The following is a 19,425-nucleotide window of genomic DNA, read 5'->3' as shown; positions in this document are numbered from 1 at the left end:
GAGAACGGAAACTGTTAACACCTCATGATATATTACGATATGAAAATGTTCGTAAAAATATGAATTAAACGAGCGAACGTGCTCTTTCAGAAGCGGAAACTCGCACAAAAATACAATCGATGCGTCAATTTTCATTTTATATATCGATTATCTTCTCTCAAATCTGACACAAAATATTCCTGTATCGAAGAAGATTGGAACGCTTAAAGATCGAACAATTTACAAAGTTCTTGGAATTGGAGTTGATTCCACGACCAGAAGCGGAGAGCGTGAGCGCACGGCGCCGGTGAAAAGTTCCGAAGAAACGCGGGGAGAAGAAGAGGAACGAGATGGACACGTCCCCGGAGGGTTCGGAACCAGTGCTCCTTATATTCTTCCTCCCGTAAGAATTTCCATCGTACGACCGTCTTGCTCGTCACGGAGCAAAGTGGAACGGAGAGGCGCACACGTCGTGTAGAATATAAAAGGGAAACACACAGGTGGAAAGGAACGATTCTGTTGTAAAATAACAAACGAACAGGCGAACAGACGAGCCAGGGTGATGTACGAGAGTCCTGAACATGGCGTTGCCTGAAAAGGAAGCCGACGGCGCCTCCGGTTAACGGAAGTCGTCTTCCAACTAGTTTTACACACAACTGATCGCGAGTCCTGTTCTACGCGGACGTAACCAATATCGCGACTAACAATCGAGCCAGTAGAATTATATGCGAACAAACGTCGATATTTACATCGGTATGCCGAACAAGAATTTTTCAGAATGCACCAAATACGTACATGATCAGCCAGTGGTGTAAGTCGACCCGCTTCTATTCTTCATAAAACGGTGTGTTACTTTCAGTACCACGAAAGAACTCAACGTACTGTTCAAGGTTAAGAAAAACATATTGCGACGCAGAATAAAACGATAACCTCGGTTGACTGCTGTTCAAGTACTGTCGTTAACTAATTTCTATCACAGTCGACAAACTTGCCTAACGAGCTGCAAACGTGGACGCGAAAAGGTCCCATCGACAAACGTCGACAAATTAAATAACCCTAATGAACTTCTTGCGCGAGCTAACGTTCTTCCCAACATCGCAATCAGGAGCTAGTCCTTGTGTCTCCTTCGCAAGAAATCCTCGCTGTTTCTTATCTTGCACAACGATTAGGACATTAATCTTCCAAGCGGTCGAAGCGCAGAAAACGCGTCCGAGGGGGCCGCGAGGCTTATTGGCCGACAAGAATCCCGCAGCGATGCAGATCCACGGTCGATCCGCATTCTCAAAGTTTGTGGCGCCGTGGGCTGGTACGCGCGTTCTGCATTCGTCTTGCACAAGCTACGTCGCAGCATCTGGTCAGTACGAAATACCAGGGTCCGGTTGTTCCGACGCTTCTTCCCTTCTTTTCTCCACCTTCGCCCCCCTATACGTCCTACTCTCCCGATGACGTGTTCGTCGCGTCTGGCCTTCTTTTACGCGCAGTGGCCACCGAGATGCGCAAGAAGGATGTCGTTGCGCAATTATTTTCGCATGATTCCGATCGGTCGACCAGATTAAGACCGCTGATGGAACGCAGCGTCGCGTCCGTTTGCGATCCGCGTTACGCAGCAAAACCGAATTCCCCGAGTCGGGGCCGATACGTGCGACTATGCGCCGCGACGCGGGCGACGGTACGATTCCGGGGCCGAATCTCGCCGCCACACCGGGACAAAGACGTAAACAGATGAAGAAATCCGAAAGGGAAGACGGCGGATCGTGTTCGGACGTCTGTCGATCATTGGCGATCGTTTTTGTTCAGGGCGCGTCCACTCTTACCTCGATGCCGCTCCATGTTCCGGTTATTAACGAAGTTATGAATGATATTGAACAGAAATTGGCGGCGCGATCGGTCGCACGGATGATAATTGAGGTTATTAAGGTTTTTGGCGAACGAGTTTCAGAACTACTCGGCTCGAATTAAACACGATTGTATGGAGGTTGCTGAAGGAAGAATTTTGGTTATTGAGTCCCTCGTCTTGAGGGTACATAGCGACTCGGATTATTTCTCATAACTATAACAAGTAACTACTTTTAAGGATTCAAACAAATTTTTTTCTTCGATCGTATTCTCATTAACTACTTGTCTTTAAAGATGGTGTATGATATGCTTCGTAATGAGAACGGATTAATAATCATTAAGTTATCTTTCGATTTGCAATAACGATAGCAAAAATGTTTACTGAACTTTTTTTAACTGAAATGAAACAAAGTATAAGACACGTGTCGTCCGAATAATTATTATCGTATATGTACGTACAGTATCGATAGACAAAGCGTGGTCACAAGATCTTCGATGCAGGACTTTGATACGTACGGTAGTTGTCAGTTGTACAACAAAATCAGGCGCGTGTGCACGCGTGTTATGGAAGTGGTTCGCCCACTGCCACGGCTTGCTTTCAAAGCTTAGAAAGCTATCTATAGATCGGAGAAGCGCTTTCGACGATGTGGGTGGCAACCTTAGACCGTTCCACTCGATGATCTTATGAACGCAGAGAACCGTCAACGTACGGAAGTCGTGCGACCAGTCTATATCTTAGTCATTTACGAAATGTCACCGTAGCTGGATCAATAGTCCTACCGTACGATGTAAGCTTTATTGCACTTTACTACACGTGTTACTCAAACACTGACATTTGAGTATCTTGTTCAACCGCATATAAATTGTGGAACACGAAGACCGTTAACCTTTTAATTATATAGCTAAGAACGTTTCGCAATTGTGATTTTTAAACTGCGCGAGTATACGTGTATCGACCACTGCAGTATCGTAATATAAAAATATTTTTATATGGTATTTAATTTGATTCGATATCCTTTTTGTAACATAAACATTCAAATGATACCTAGAAGATCTCTACTGAAAAACAAGTGTCTGAATCGTTTTGCAGACTATTAAATTACTTACTTGTATTTCTATTGCACTTATCTTTTTTCTTTTTCGTTGATGAAATTTCTCATTCGATGACATAAAATAATTTACTACGTATGTATTTATGTTAAAAGTTTTTCCTTTCATTGCTGCAGTTTGCATTGGAACCAATGGCCGCCTCTCCGTTCCATCCAACAAGCAACATCACTATCGGAATCTTCGAGACCGGTACACCAACTGTACTTACGTCGACGGCAACCTGGAGATCACATGGCTCCAGAACGAGACTTTCGACCTCAGCTTTCTCCAGTATATACGGGAGGTCACCGGTTACGTGCTCATCAGCCACGTGGACGTCAAAAAGGTCGTTCTGCCGCGATTGCAGATCATACGGGGCAGAACTCTCTTCAAGCTTACCATTCATGACACCGAGTTCGCCCTATTCGTCACGATGTGTCAGATGCAGAACTTGGAGATGCCGGCTCTCAGAGGTAAACGAATCTTTCGATTTTCTCTTTTAATAAACGGAAACGTAATATTCGAGTTTCGCTACGTCCTTCCATCTTCCTTCTTCCATCTTCCATCTCTGCCTTCTTTAGCCCTTACACTCTTAATTAATCATTTGCACTCGAGCTTTTTGCCGAAATATCGTCTGTGCCTGGGAGGAGCACTTCCAGTGTAAAGGGTTAACAAACCTGAAATCTCACCGATATGATACACCATAACTAAATCACACGTGTCGTTGCCAGATATCCTCAATGGCAGCGTGGGCATATACAACAACTACAACCTGTGCCACATCCAAAAGATCAACTGGGAAGAAATAATCACCGGTCCGAGTGCAACGTACTCCTACGTGTACAATTTCACGTCGCCAGAACGCGCCTGTCCGCCATGCGATAAGAGCTGCGAGCAAGGCTGTTGGGGCGAGGGGCCTGAGAACTGTCAGAAGTATTCCAAGACAAACTGTTCGCCTCAGTGTTGGCAGGGCAGGTGCTTCGGGCCCAATCCGCGGGAGTGTTGCCATCTTTTTTGCGCTGGTGGCTGCACAGGCCCGAAACAGAGCGACTGCATCGCCTGCAAGAACTTCTTCGACGACGGTGTATGCACCCAGGAATGTCCGCCCATGCAAAAGTAAGTAGATTGATCCCTATCTCTTTGATCCGTCGTGAACTATCTCGTTGTATTCTCCTCGCGAACCAGGACAAATTTGGATTGTGTTCGGATTTACATTTTGATTGACAAGTAAAATCGACAAATATCTAAATACGAAGTTTATTGTACTAATGGAATGTTTAGCATTTTTTAGAACATTGCGCGTTATTGTCAACCTTGCTGCGGTTTTTCGCGCGGATTCGTATGTCCTGAATCCTAAATGATCAAATTGAAATGATAACATCAGACACGATAGAAAAGTAAATGTTCTGATTCCGACATATATGGTTAAAATAATAGAATCCACTGTTCAAATCTTTTGCATATCGTAAAAAACAATATCTTTGCGTAAAGAATCTTCCCAACAATCCCCCCATAATGTCTTGTAACAATGATATGATATTTCGTGGCCTCTACATCCGAGCGAATAGTCGGAAACTATAAACGCAAGAATGGTCTATCAACCCGCGTTGATGTCCACGCGTTTCTTGGATTTACCACGCGTTTCGAACCCGGTAACGCGTTTTACAACAGTATCCTTATCATCGATAAATCTTTCCCGCTTGCCAATATCGATTTCCCGGTACGGTATCGTATAAGGAACACTCGCTAAAAAGTTGGAAACTCCCAAGTTTTATGACTTTGGCCGCACCGAGTAAGGATTACAACGATCGTTTCAGGTACAATCCTACGACGTACTCGTGGGAGGCTAATCCTGACGGGAAGTACGCGTATGGTGCAACCTGCGTGAGAAGGTGTCCAGAACACCTTCTGAAAGACAACGGAGCTTGCGTAAGATCTTGTCCGCCGAAGAAGAAGGCGTTGAACGGAGAATGCGTTCCCTGCGACGGACCTTGCCCAAAAACCTGCAAAGGCGTGGAGAAAGTACATTCCGGGAATATCGACAGTTTCAAGGACTGCACCATCATCGAAGGATCGATCACGATTCTGGACCAAAGCTTTCAAGGATTCCAACACGTGTATTCGAATTTCAGTTTCGGCAAGCGTTACGAGAAAATGCATCCGGACAAGTTGGAAGTGTTCAGCACGTTGAAGGAGATCACAGGGTTTTTAAATATCCAAGGGGACCACAAGGATTTCGAGAATTTATCGTACTTCCGGAATCTGGAGGTGATAGGTGGAAGAACCTTGACGGAATACTTTGCATCACTGTACGTGGTGAAAACGTCATTGGTCTCGTTCGGACTCAGCTCTCTCAAGAAGATCTATTCCGGATCGATAGCGATATTGGAAAACAAGAATCTGTGTTACGCGCAAAGTATCAATTGGACTAGAATCAAAAAATCATCGGAGCATGAGAGCCTGTTATCGAACAATCGGAACGAAAGCGAATGCAGTGAGTGTTACTTACTACTTATTACTTTCTAATCCATCAAATGAGTAGTAGAATATAGTTTATACTTGGAGCGTTTAAATTTCAAGAATTATCGTGTTGCGTAGTAATTTGCGTAATATTGGAAATATTTTATTTATATATTCATATACTTTCCATTACGTAAACCTTCGCACGACTTATTCTAGCAATGCCTACTCAGCTTCTGATAATTCCCAAGATGAAACAATACCGATATTATACGAATTTATAATATAAATATATATTATATACAAATACCTTGTACGATTACAGTAAAAGATGGACTAATATGCGACGAGCAATGTTCCGACGAAGGTTGTTGGGGGCCCGGTCCGGCACAGTGTTTATCCTGTAAGAACTTCATTCTAGGAAACGATTGCATTCAAGACTGCACCGCGCCAGGGTAAGATTAATCTCGAACATATTCAAAAATACTTTATAAATTCATATCAATTGTATCGTACTGTAAATAACACATTTCTGTATATCAAATTTGCCTACCTCAGATTGTGGATCGAAGGTAAACTGCAAATACCTGAGAAGGCTTTAACTTTCTGCTTCACGTGCGCACGCTTTCGCTCTCTTTCCATGTATATTACTTTGTTTTCCCTTATTTGGCTGCCCAAGGGACAAATAATTCAAAGAAATTCATACCATTATCTAGAATTTATCGAGCGGATGAGAAGACCTGCAAGGTGTGTCACGAGGAGTGCGATGGCTCTTGCACAGGACCGAATGCCGAGCACTGTAAGAAATGCAAACACGCCCGAGATGGACCGTACTGCGTGCCAGAGTGCCCATCCTCGAAGTATTATGACAACGGTCTGTGCAAAAGTTGTCACGAAAACTGTGTGGGTGGTTGCGACGGCCCTGAAAACAACATAGGCCCTAATGGATGCCACAGCTGCGATAAGGCGATCATAAACGGCAATTGTCTGCAGAAAAAGGAACCCTGTCCTGACGGTAGGTGATCTTCCATTTATTTCGTCTCCATAAGAACGAACTGGAATCTCAGTTCACCAAATTCCTTGTACTTAAAATTATAATTTCACCTTTAAGCGATTTAAATAAAAATGTTCGCGTAATCGACATTTCATTGACGCAACAAAAATTTTGTTCAAATAAATAGAATTCATACGAACTCAGTTCTAGCAGTATCTTAAGAACGAATTTAATATTCTACGATTTTAATAAGTTCAATTTGTCGTTTCTAACTTTTTCATTCGCAGTTTTCTTGTAACTTTTTAAAATGCGTCTTATAACTGAATACGATGAAAAATCTTATAAATGTACTTATGACTTTCAATTTGAAATGTTAAATAATAAAAGTGGGTAATCCTGTGAAAATGTCTTTTCTCGGTACCAAGTTTGTTGGACTTCGTATATGTTGTATGTAAGGGTGGGTAATATGCGGTTTGTACGAACCGTAAGACGATCGTCTACTTGTCCTCTACGACTTACCAACATCGGAATTCGACAAAATTGAAATTGAAACCCCCTTTGCTACATAATTATTTAATTTTGAATACATATGTCTAGAGAACATTTTTACGTGGAAAAATGTTATAAGATTCAGTAACTTAACAGAAATTTTTCGGTTAAAGGGTATTACTACGAGTGGGTGAGTCCTCAAGAGCAAGGACCACTGAAACCACTTGCAGGCAAGGCTGTTTGTCGCAAATGTCACTCTCGCTGCAAGAAGTGCACGGGATACGGTTTCCACGAGCACGTGTGCCAAGAATGTACAAAGTATAAGAGGGGTGAACAGTGCGAAGACGAGTGTCCCGCGGATCATTTCACGGATGCCGATACTCAACTTTGTATACCATGCTACAGCGAATGTCGAGGATGTTTTGGACCGGGCCCAAATCAATGTTACAAATGTCGAAACTACAAGATCTACATTGTAAGTGATATACTGATTTTCAGTAAACGCAAATTTTACAGAGTATAAATTTTTAATCCAATGAAAAAGAAGACTTGGATTTACGAAAATTCTATCAAATGTAAACTGGTCTTCGAATGTATCATCGAAGTCTACTTTCTCGTTCCAGGACGGAGATACAGACGGAAACACCACGTCTTTCAACTGCACGGAAACCTGTACTCCCGAATATCCGCACAAGATCTTCAATCCAGACAGTGAACCGTACTGTTCACTGGAAACTGTGGGTTTAGTAGAAAACGAACTTCAACCAGCTATCCTAGCAGGCATTGCGATATTCGCTCTAGTGTTCCTCATAATAGCGGCCATAATCATGTATTTCTGGCGTGTACGAGCAAAAGCCAAAGAAAACACTGTGAAAATGACAATGGCTCTGACCGGCTTGGACGACAACGAACCTCTTCGTCCAACTGGCGTGAAACCAAATCTAGCGAAATTACGTATCATCAAAGAAGAAGAGATGAGAAAAGGTGGAATTCTAGGTTACGGTGCTTTCGGTAACGTTTATAAAGGAGTTTGGGTGCCAGAAGGGGAGAACGTGAAGATTCCAGTGGCTATAAAAGTCTTGCAAGGTAATGGTACAGGAGCGAATACCTCGAAGGAATTCCTCGACGAGGCTTACATCATGGCTAGCGTAGAGCATCCGAATCTACTTCAGTTGCTAGCTGTTTGCATGACGTCGCAAATGATGCTAGTGACCCAATTGATGCCTTTAGGCTGTTTGCTCGATTTCGTGCGCAGATTTAAGGACAAAATTGGCTCGAAAGCGTTGCTAAATTGGTGCACCCAGATTGCCAGAGGGATGGCTTACTTGGAAGAAAGAAGATTGGTTCATCGAGACCTTGCGGCTCGCAACGTTCTTGTGCAAACACCTAACTGTGTCAAGATTACCGATTTCGGATTAGCCAAGCTATTGGACATCAACGAAGAACAATATAAAGCTGCCGGTGGAAAGATGCCGATCAAGTGGCTGGCCTTGGAATGCATTCAACATCGAGTTTTCACTCATAAATCGGATGTTTGGGCTTTCGGCGTGACCATTTGGGAGGTTCTTACCTATGGCGGGAGACCCTATGAGAATGTGCCTGCCCGAAACGTGCCAGAATTATTGGAAAAAGGCGAAAGGTTACCTCAACCGGCCATATGTACGATCGACGTGTATATGATTATGATTAAATGTTGGATGTTGGACGCTGAGTCAAGGCCTAGCTTCAAAGAACTGGCGGAAGACTTTGCGAAGATGTCTAGAGATCCTGGCCGATATCTTGCTATCAAGGGCGACAAATACATGAGGCTGCCTTCGTATACACTGCAGGTTGGTAAAGTCCACTTAATGTTTTTTTACTTCATTCTTTGTATATAATACAGAAAGAGTCGATGTCATTCCAGAACACTTCTCTTTACTACAAAAATTTCCAAATGGACGCTTATTTCTAACTAATTATTGTTCGTCGTAACAAGGGCGGTAAATAATTGAGATTTTGTTGTTAGGACGAAAAGGAGATGATACGAAATCTTGCATCAGCCATGGACGGTCCTGAAGCCTTGGTAGACGCTGATGAGTATCTACAACCGAAATCAAGGGCTCCCATCCCACCAGGACTTTCAGCATCCAGTACTTCCGGCTCTCCGCCAAATACACCTATGAAAGCTTGCTGGCCCAATGGAAAACCCCTAGCCACCGATTCACCCACGCCTCAGAACCAACAAAACTTAGACAGAGAGTTGTTGAGGTATGGCGCTAATCACAGAAACGGAAATATATCGCACGAACCAGGAAACTCCGGTCAACACGGGCATTACGCGCCTGCGAATGGTCATTGCGGACACATCGTGGGCACAGACACCACTAGTTCGAGATATTGCTCGGACCCGTTGAAGATGATCGTTGTGAGAGGTGAGTTGATTACTCGACGAGTTTAAATAAATGGAATTTTACAATATGGTAGAACTAATATTTTGTGAAATAAAAAGAAATTTAAATGAATCGATGTCAAAGATTAATTTCATTTTTGTTTACTTAGATTGCGATGTGACAGACGACTGTTTCGACGGCGAAATAAATTCTGCGCATCAGCAGGCTCAAGTAGGTAATCTCAAGCTCGACTTGCCATTAGACGAAGATGATTATTTGATGCCATCGCCGCAATTGCCAACGAATACAACGCAATACATGGATCTCATAGGTGACTCCAAACCTACGGGTAAGCACGAAACACTTTCTCTAAATCACTTAAATAAAAACACTTATTCTTCCCAAACAATTATAATACGTTCATATATATCCGCGAAACAATTCTCAAGTTACATTATCGTTTCTAGAAATGGAACCAAAGCGAGTCAACAACGGTTACCGAAAGTATCCTGAATTTCTAACTATTCAAGGGAAAACGTCGTTAGATAATCCCGAGTATATAATGTCCCAAGACGAAGGACCATTAACCCCGCAAACTTTAGGTATTCCGACGCCTGATCTGGAAAAGGTTCTAACGAACGGAACATTTGGTTCTCAAGTGAGACAAAGGAGTTCGGAAGAAGAATCTGACCATGAATACTACAACGATTTCGATCGCCTGGAACGGGAATTGCAGCCGCTAAAACCCCTTAGGAAGAACGAGACGACCGTTTGATTCCTAAAACTTACATCGAATAAGGACTGTTCCGTTAAGGTTCCAAGGTAGAATCGGAAAGCCGGTGTCATTCGATCGTCCGTTGATCTCAAACGCAACGGGTGATAGCATGAACATAGAATGGCGGACGAGCCCGGCTCCTCGTATTCGAGGAAACTACACAGTGTACTTAGAAAAGACACTTCGCTGGAAAGTGCCGTGTTTGATTGTGATTAGACGTAAAACGTGTGAAACTGTGCTAATTTTCCTTCTTAACGAGTTGACTGTCGCGAACGAATAAAATATATGTCTCGCGCCTTATAAACTGTAAAATCGTTGTTGAGCGCGTGTACGATAAACAAGTAGTGCAAAGTTAATCTTAATGTGCCATTCACGGTGGCTTGTAAATAAAGAAAAAAAAGTACTGTCTACCATTTCTACAAGGCTACTAAAAGTTTAGGGAAACGACGTGCAGTAAATGGCATAAACAATTGTTACTTTCCTATCTCCGTCTTCGATTTCTAACGCTATCTTTGATGGCTCACTTTGATGGCTAACTTTGATGGCTCACTTTGATGGCTCACTTTGATGGTTCATCGTGTTCTTTTATTTTGTTGACTCGTTTTACGCATGTTTGTTAGAAACTTTTATATTAAAATGTCGAAGCACAGAGGATTATATGAAAGCGCGAAGGTGGACACGTATCATTCAAAATTACCCGCTACTCTTGTCTTTTATTCCGTAAAACTGGAATTGTGCGTGTAAATTCAATTGGATCTCTATTTTATGCGATCGAGCACGTATCATAAGATGCACATCGGGGCCGTTCAGAAATTCGAGACACGTAACGAATATTCAGACCGCCTCGTGGCGCGGAACATCTGTGCGGTTCGCCCCTTGACTGTGATAAAAAACGTTCTGTTATTACTCGAGGACACTTAAAAGGAACATCTCAATCGTTTATCGATCTATCTTTGCTTCCCTTCTTCTTATATATCGCAGTAAGCTACGACAGTACAACGAATTGTCCTAATTTACTGCTTAAATGGTAATAAGTTTCCGAGTTGCAAGCGAAGATCGACCGGAATCCAGGGATTCGTTGAGGTAAAATCGAACGAAACACTTGAGAAGACAACGAAGGAAGATTTAGACGCTTGCCGTTTCCTAGGATTCTTGTCTCGCGGCTCTACTTAAATGTTTAACGATGCCCTATATTTTTTTATGCCATCGCCTTTTGTACATGGGACCAATGAAATTGGCCTCGGCCAGAGCGCACGGAAGTATCTCGATTTTTTATGTAGGAACGCGTCTGTGTAAATAGATTAGTGGTTAGCGCGTAAGATATTCTACATACGTAGAAAACGGAAAGTACTTGAGTAAACTAAGTAATCTGTATCTGTTTTTCTTTTCGAGTATAAAACGGACGAAAAAAGAAACGGACGTAGACGAAATAACTAAAAGCGCAGCGCCGGTATGCGAATTATACGGGGTTACGCTGTGCCGCGTAATCATAGGATTAGGACGTGCCATGTTATGTACAGGGAACGCGAGAGAGAAAAAAAGAAATAAAAAATGATGAACACGTTTCATTGACAGGAAATTCGTGTTAAATCAAAATTTTGAAAATCGGAAAATGAATGATTCGAGGCAATGCGTTCGTTTAGCAGGGGAAGCGTGTATGAATGTGTACGAGACCCCGATCTCATTCGTGACGATACGAGTAATAAAATGAAATTTGTAACGAGTTTCTGTAATGAAATGGGACCGAGTTTTAGAAATAAAAATTGTCTAATCTAATATACGACATGTTTTTCACAACAATACAATTGCACGAATTTGTATCCTCGTTACACACGAAATGCATGCCTTTACCCTTAAGAATGATAAGCCAATACGTATCGTGTACATTGCGTTAATCGTTATTAATGGTTACGTTATTGATTTCTCATCTGTAATATATTATATGTGTAATGATTGCGTTGCCGAGCAGATCAACGTGTACCTCGAGAAACGTGTACACGTCCATTTTCGATACTCCCGTCGGAAAAAAAGGAAAAATGAGAAAACGTGTTTCTCCATATGCTTCTACCCATATTGTTCCCGTCTCTATGATTCCGTGTAAAACAAGTGTGAATTTGAAATTGTACAATACCGTTCGATAACCGGGATAAAATAGCTGCGAGAAATTGCATTTGCCATTCGGTTGTGGACATAGAACTTATAAAAGTTTATAATATCATTATATATCGTAAAGAAATTATTGTAATAAAGAACCATCATCATTCTTACGAAACCTGACGATTATGTTCTCTTTCTTCATCCCGTTTGACAATGATACTGTCTCGAAAAAACAATGAAAATGTTTTCAAATAAGACACGTGTAACTGTATTTTTATCTTTTGTGTTCTTATATTGTTATATGTTTAGCAAATTAATTATCTTAATTAATTATTTATTTGTCCGTCAACAAGGAAACACGGATTCTGCTATGTAATAAGCGCTTTTATGATTCGACATAAATAAACGGAAGTGTATATCGTCGATATTTGCAATTGCTTTTATTTATCGAAAAAAAGTCTTCATCAAATTCATTGGATTATTTATCGAAAATACACAACTTGCAACATGGAAACAATAAGTGATCCTTATCAGAGACATCTTTTCGACGATGATTCTATATTTAATGTCTACAATGAAGAATCAACAAACTTAACAGTCGGTGTTCCCGGTCCTGACTTACTCCAAAACTGTGTAGAAATTATGAAAAAAGTCACAGATCATCGCTTGGTAAAAACTTAATACATTACGTACTACATTACACGTTTTAATACGTTTTATTGTTAATATACAAATATTTTATTGTTAATATACGTTAAAATATATTTCGTTGTAGAAAGAAGAAAAGAAAGAAGGAAAGTATTATCTGTTTCAATATGGCATCACAGCAGACTTATGGGAGTGTCGTGAAGAATTGGCGAAATTTTTGAGCAGACGTTACAGCGATCCTGTGAAACGAGAAAATTTAATTTTAACATGCGGAGCTTCGCATGGCTTACAACTTTTATTAAATACCATTCTTTCACCAAACGGGATAATTTTTGTAGAAGAAGTTACTTACATGTCAGCATTAGATGCTTTCGGACAATTTCCATTAATGAAAATAGTCGCAGGTACAATCATAACGAGTTTATTTTCTTCTCGGTCGAATAATAATCAATGTCTGTATGTAAAATTATGTTTAAAAGGCGAAAATCATATTTTAGCATATCTAATCGGCATATTTAATCAGGCTGGTACCATCCTATAAATCTTTGGTCATGTCTTGATTAGAATAAAATTATATCAATTGAGGCATATTTAATATTTTTTTGATTTGTCATCGATTGTTTTTTGTTAACTACGTAATAACATAAAAAACTAAATAATGAAAAAATATTTCCAATATAGTACCGATGAAGAACGATATGGTAGATTTAGATGAATTTGAAAAAATAATTGTGGAAGAAAAATGCAATGGTAATTTTTTAACAAACGAGCAAAAAATATTCTGGGTTATGTTTTACACGATTCCCACTTTTCATAATCCGATTTGATCAACTTTACCACCTGGTAAGTTACAATTGATACGTCTTATCAAAATCTATTAAAAATTCCAGATGTGGCTTTAATCCGCCTCTTTTTAATAGAAAATTGTAAGCGTCTTGTTGAAATAGCAAGAAAAAGTTCTATATTAATAGCTTGTGACGATGTATATAATTTACTGTATTATGGAGACGGTTTACCGCCACATCGATTATTTTGCTATGATAAACAAACGGATCCTGAGTATGAAGCTGGCAATATTGTATCAAATGGATCGTTTTCAAAAATTTTTTCTCCCGCACTTCGCTTTGGATGGATTGAATGTAGTCCACGAATTACTAAAATCTTTAAACTTTCGTAAATATGACACTTATTTTTTATTCTACTTTTTTCATTTCATCAAGTATTAAACACAACAAGTATTAATTATGAAATTTAAACACAAAAAATTTCTAAAGATTTTTTAGCATGTACTGCTGTTTTAACTCTTATATGTAAATATTCTATCTAGAGGAATCTTGTGCAATGGTGGCGCAGTTAATCATTACGTTTCCGGTGTTGTTACAAGTTTACTACAGCTAAATCTTCAAGATAATTATCTCGATAAATTAACTCAAATATATAAGGTATATTTTCTAAACTAAACTGAAATATCTAAAATTATTGTTTTCTGTATAACATTGAAATATCCATCCTTCCACAATTACATTTATTAAGATATAAATTTATATAAATAATAACGAAAGGTATATTTAAAAATGTACGTAAAACACACAGCTAAAAAATAACTAAGTATATTTTACACAGGAACGGCTATCAATATTATGTAATGTATTGGACTACTATTTACCACGATGCTGTTCATATAAAAGACCAGAAGGTGGTTACTTTGTATGGATTCATCTTCCTTTAGGTAATATATTTTCATCTAAAATTTTCTATTATGATTATTATTATTATCATGAAGAAAATTTCTAATATATGAAAATGTAATTTATTTGTAGAAATAAATGCCACCGATTTTATTCAATGGTGTCAGAAAAAATACAAAGTATCCGCCATACCAGGGATACTATTCTCATATTCAGGGAAATCTCATAATTATCTTCGACTTAGCATAAGTTTTCATAGAAAAGAAGTTTTAGAAACTGCTACAAAATCACTTTGCGAAGCTCTTCTAGACTATGTTAGAAAAAATATTAACTATAAATGAACTATACTATATAAATGGACTATAGTATGGCAATTTTCTAAGTCCAGTTATGTTAATGGTTAATCAATATTACAAAAAATATATTGTCCTGCATGTAGTAAAAAAATAGAATTATAAAATAGAACAGCGATGTCAACTTCTTATTTTTTATACACATACCATTTAATCGTCAATAATTTTATTTAGTTATTCCATATTAGTTTCAAGAAATTGTTATAAACATGATTTAAAATGATGCAATGATATAAAGTACATCAACAATATAGATGACAATAATGTTTACTACACTATGAATAGCACATGTTTACAACCATGCACTTGAAATTTTTATGATTCACCTAAAAGTTCTTTCTGTTTTGCTTTCAACAATTCTTCTGCTTTATCTACATATTGTTTTTGTAGAGCACTTATATAACTTTCAGCTTTAAATGTTAAATCTTTTGGTAAACCTTCTTTTTTTTTCAAGTTTCTAATATGTTCATTTCTTATATCACTAATAATATTTTTGCATTTAACAAAGTATTGTTTTGCTGTTTTTGCCAAACTTTCCCTATGTTCTTTTGTGACTCTATAAAATTTTATAACATTAATACTTGACAAAAACAACACAAATTATGCATTTAATATTAACGGAACTTACTTAGGTAATGGAATATAAATTGTTGTACCATCTTGTTGTGGATTTAAATTCATATTCGATTTTGATAAAACTTCTAGAATATTTGGGATTATTTGTGGAAATGCAGATGCATTGAGCAATATCATATTAGGTTTCCGACTAATATCTACAAGCTCTTCAAGATTATGTTCTTCATCTTCGAATGTTATAGTCAACTCTTCAACAGCACCTACTCTTGTACGTACAGCTAAGTTTTTTACCATTTCATCTTTATATTTTTCAATTGCTCCATCAAATTGTGACATCATACGTTCTACCTTTACAATATCAGATATTTCATTAAGATTAACATGTACCACTGATTTTTTATTGCTAGGTCGGTCTTTACTTTTTAACAATATATCGCCAGTAAAAAACTTATTTATATTATACAATTTGGGTGAAAAATCATACAAATTAGTACGTGTATTTGTTGATCTAAATGACATTAAAACATTTCTGGAACCTCCCAAGCAATGTAAACATCTAGCATGTTTTGATATAATTTTCAATTCTATAATGCAAGTTCTCAAAAAGCTCAAATTCATTATTGCTTGAATAGTTAATTAACGTTATGCTTTTATGCACTCTTCTCTGCTTATATACATATAACAATTTGCATTAATTATTAACAAGACAACAAAATTTCACTGTAGCCAATGCTGAAACTATTATTAAATACTAATACGACTTAGTAAGGTTAGAAACCAGTACACTGCACCATACACATAATAGGCAATTTTTTATAAAACTGTGATACTTTAAATTCAAATATTAAGGACTATACATAGTTGAAATGCGTCAACAATATTCTAGTGTATGTTATATGTATTATATTATATTAGTATATTTATATATATATTAGTATATATATATTAGTATATTTTATAAAGAGTACAAATTTTTATTTAGCGTATGTTATTTTATATAATTTTATGCAAAATACATTAATATCAAATGTTCGTAGTATTGATATGTAGCAATAATACGATGAATATTACACTTAATTTTTATAGAATTTGGATATTATTCGTTTATATTATTTCATTACAATAAGCCTTAATTAGTTTGAGAACACTCTCCTAGAATGTATGTATACTTGTGTTGGCAATAAACTATTTTAAATAGAATTTTCAATTATGTTCAGTTTTCTTTCAATTATGTTAATATTGAAAATCCTTGAAATAATATTATCAGATGTTAGCAAATATTAACTTCATGAACTTTTTCATATATATTGATGTGAATTGAAATAAATTTTATTTCGTTTTACATAATGATCGGTTTTTATGTACATTTACTTCCGTTTGCTTATTTCTAATGTCTGTGTTTACTCCCAAATCGTCCTTCCTAGTACATTCGTTACTCGTTAGTTTTCTTTTGTACCTTATATGTTGTGATTGTATTAATTATAAAATAAATTTTATTTTCAACTACTCAATTGTGAACAAATCATGAAGATAAAAGCTGTACTTTCCCGGTCTATTAGATTTTCATTTGAACCTCTTTTTCTCGAATGTTTATCTATGATCGTGTAATCGGGACTTCCTGTACTTTGACTGGTACGTACTTAATAATAATAATAATAATTGTTAAAGGAATAGGAAAGAGTGAAGTTCGTTTCGTGTTTAAAAGTTTGTGTGTCAGTATAAAGTGATTAATAGAATTTGTACAACACATAGAGTTACTATTGTAATCAATTTATCGTTAAATGGTAATTATTCTTGATTAAATATGTTATATTATAAATTTGAATATATTTTTATTGAAAAATACTTCACCCTTTCTAGATATATATAAATTTTTACAGCATGTTTAGATTTAGTAATTTTCTTTCTTTTACAGACAACAACATATAGTAAATAAAAAAGTGATACGTTTTATCCACGATAAAAGTGGAGAGAATTATAATATAGATACAAATTGTTAAGAATAGAATAAATTTGCAACAATCTATAATGGACAAAACACCAGTATCTATTTTACATGAAATAATGGCGAAAAATCTAGTAACGCCTAATTATGAGCTTATACATGACGGGGGAGGCACACATATAAATACTTTTACATATCGGGTAACGTGTGAAGGTCTTACTGCTACTGGTATTGGACGTTCTAAAAAGGATGCAAAGCATGAAGCTGCAAAGGCAATGTTAGAAGCTATTGCAGCACATAGAGGTTATCTACAATTACCAGCATCGCCAGCACAATCTTCTGTAAGAACCCCTTTACCACCAACAATTCCTGAGGTAAAAAGAACTCCACCAGATGAACCATTTATTAATGCAGTTGGTGCTTTACAAGTAAGTTATGTTTATTTACCTCTACTTTGTATCAGTACAATAATATTTATGTGCATATTATTGTAGGATTTATGTATTGAAAACAATTTACAAGAACCTAAGTATAAACAAATTAATGAGGTTGGGCCTCCACACGCAAAAATTTTTAGTATTCAATGTACAGTAACAACTTTTAAAGAAACTGGTATTGCAAGGACAAAAAAGCAAGCTAAACAGGAGGCTGCTAAAAAGATGTTAGATAAAATAAACGAATTGACAAATGGCTTACACGTCGGAACTAATAAAGAATTAGACGAAAGGAAAGATCATAGTCAAATTGCTAAAGCTCGATATCCTGCACTTTCAAGGTTACCCGCATCTAGAAAAATTAATTTAGGTGTTAAGATATCAGAGTATCATTTACAGTTTAAGAATTTGCTTGATACTGAAATGCAAAAAGAACTAATTGAAAAATTAACATCTATTATTCCACGAAATGAACATTATATTTCTGAAGAATTTGTAGAAGATCTGCTAAACAAATTACAAGATGTCTTGGCAATCATAGGGTTAGATATAACAACTTCAGTATTCCCTTCAATTACAGAGAAGATTGTTGTAACCATGAGAATAGATACATCTCCTAGTATTGTTGAATTTGCAGTAGGAGCTACAAAAGCAGACGCTGAAATGCATACAATAATAAAATTGATTAAAACTTTGATACTTCTTTTAAAATAAGGATAGAATAACTATACATAAAATAAATAAATTTCAAAATATTTGTGTCAAAGAATATGTTTATATTGGAAGAATAATCATGTAACTTTTTTTTCAATATATTGTAATATCTTAAAGTTAGATATCAGCTAAGCTTGTTATATCAATTAAACAATTTCTATGAGAGAGAGAGAGGGAGAGAGAGAGAGAGAGAGAGAGAGAGAAGTGAGGGTTTATTATTATAGATCCTATTTCAAGTAAGAAACATTTATCTAATTTTTACTTCTGTTACAAAATAGTATAAGCTATATGTGGGTGAGATACTCTATAATATATAATAGTGTATCATTTTATATATACGTAAATATATAATATTTATGTAGTATACCACATAATTGTTACATAAATTAATAATTTAGTATATTATATACAATTTTCATTTTTCAGGTAGTTTGCGACAATTTGCTAAAGAAATGTTTTCAACAAAACTTAGCTAGTTTCGAATCTGCTACATACTCAATATCAAAAACGTCCAAGAAAGTTTCTTTCCAATAAAAAAATCAAGGTTACGTTAACTTTATTAAATGGCACTTTATATTTTGGATTTTATAGAGTTTTAGCTGATATTAACATGAATTCAATAGCTTACTATACAATAACCTTGAGATGACCGAATTCAGAAATTTATATGCAATATATAGTTGTAGTTCATTGTAATATGTAATATGAAATTGTATTATTGATATCGTTGGATTTACTCGATAAATTTATTAGTTTGGTAGTTTTAGTCTTATTTTGAATATATAATTTGATTAAAGTAAAATAATTTTCCTTACTATTATATTCCTATTGATTTAATCTAAATTTCAAAATTCAAGGTTATCTCAAGATCATAGCGCGATAGGCCATTGAATTTGTCTATCTTATCGTCAGAGTCTGTGAGACCCAAAATATAAGGTGCTATTTAAAAAAACCTCTTTATTGAAAAAAATTTTTCTTG

General features: G+C 36.9%; 4 protein-coding genes across 8 annotated transcripts in view; 3 read left to right on the top strand and 1 right to left on the bottom strand.

Annotated features, from left to right (window-relative positions):
- LOC117214759 (epidermal growth factor receptor) overlaps positions 1 to 10,419 on the top strand; it is a 170,655-nt gene extending 160,236 nt beyond the window's left edge. For all 4 annotated transcript variants that reach the window (XM_033461074.1, XM_033461073.1, XM_033461071.1 and 1 more), the window contains 10 exons: positions 3,042 to 3,377; positions 3,636 to 4,020; positions 4,722 to 5,398; positions 5,690 to 5,819; positions 6,081 to 6,379; positions 7,021 to 7,322; positions 7,471 to 8,676; positions 8,853 to 9,258; positions 9,386 to 9,565; positions 9,684 to 10,419. In XM_033461074.1, coding sequence (XP_033316965.1) covers positions 3,042 to 3,377; positions 3,636 to 4,020; positions 4,722 to 5,398; positions 5,690 to 5,819; positions 6,081 to 6,379; positions 7,021 to 7,322; positions 7,471 to 8,676; positions 8,853 to 9,258; positions 9,386 to 9,565; positions 9,684 to 9,991 — 4,229 coding nt within the window. In that variant the 3' untranslated portion in view covers positions 9,992 to 10,419. The remainder of the gene's footprint in view (positions 1 to 3,041; positions 3,378 to 3,635; positions 4,021 to 4,721; positions 5,399 to 5,689; positions 5,820 to 6,080; positions 6,380 to 7,020; positions 7,323 to 7,470; positions 8,677 to 8,852; positions 9,259 to 9,385; positions 9,566 to 9,683) is intronic.
- Positions 10,420 to 12,534: 2,115 nt separating this feature from the next.
- LOC117214760 (uncharacterized protein YER152C-like) lies at positions 12,535 to 14,902 on the top strand. Its single transcript, XM_033461075.1, is given in 7 exon segments — positions 12,535 to 12,757; positions 12,864 to 13,140; positions 13,418 to 13,579; positions 13,657 to 13,909; positions 14,064 to 14,178; positions 14,360 to 14,465; positions 14,557 to 14,902. Coding segments are annotated over 7 exon segments (1,284 nt in total). The 5' UTR covers positions 12,535 to 12,595; the 3' UTR covers positions 14,766 to 14,902.
- A 24-nt stretch (positions 14,903 to 14,926) lies between these two features.
- Positions 14,927 to 16,212, bottom strand: LOC117214763 (ribosome-recycling factor, mitochondrial). Its single transcript, XM_033461078.1, has 2 exons — positions 15,406 to 16,212; positions 14,927 to 15,333 (listed from the first exon to the last, which is right to left on the bottom strand). The coding sequence occupies exons 1-2, from the start codon at positions 15,969 to 15,971 to the stop codon at positions 15,093 to 15,095; spliced, it is 807 nt and encodes a 268-aa protein (XP_033316969.1). The 5' UTR covers positions 15,972 to 16,212; the 3' UTR covers positions 14,927 to 15,092.
- A 537-nt stretch (positions 16,213 to 16,749) lies between these two features.
- On the top strand, positions 16,750 to 18,815 carry LOC117214761 (interferon-inducible double-stranded RNA-dependent protein kinase activator A-like). Of its 2 annotated transcripts, none has more exons than XM_033461076.1 (3): positions 16,750 to 16,985; positions 17,269 to 17,726; positions 17,793 to 18,815. In XM_033461076.1, exons 2-3 carry the CDS (start codon positions 17,382 to 17,384, stop codon positions 18,444 to 18,446), a joined length of 999 nt encoding a protein of 332 aa, XP_033316967.1. In that variant the 5' UTR covers positions 16,750 to 16,985; positions 17,269 to 17,381; the 3' UTR covers positions 18,447 to 18,815. The 2 variants fall into 2 exon arrangements, with proteins under 2 accessions (XP_033316967.1, XP_033316968.1); XM_033461077.1 differs by lacking the exon at positions 16,750 to 16,985 and adding an exon at positions 17,017 to 17,137.
- Positions 18,816 to 19,425: the final 610 nt, after the last annotated feature.

This window comes from Bombus bifarius, unplaced genomic scaffold (assembly GCF_011952205.1).
Source record: "Bombus bifarius isolate JDL3187 unplaced genomic scaffold, Bbif_JDL3187 scf7180000009243, whole genome shotgun sequence".
NCBI lineage: Eukaryota > Metazoa > Arthropoda > Insecta > Hymenoptera > Apidae > Bombus > Bombus bifarius.
This window is presented reverse-complemented; position numbering and strand designations above follow the sequence as displayed.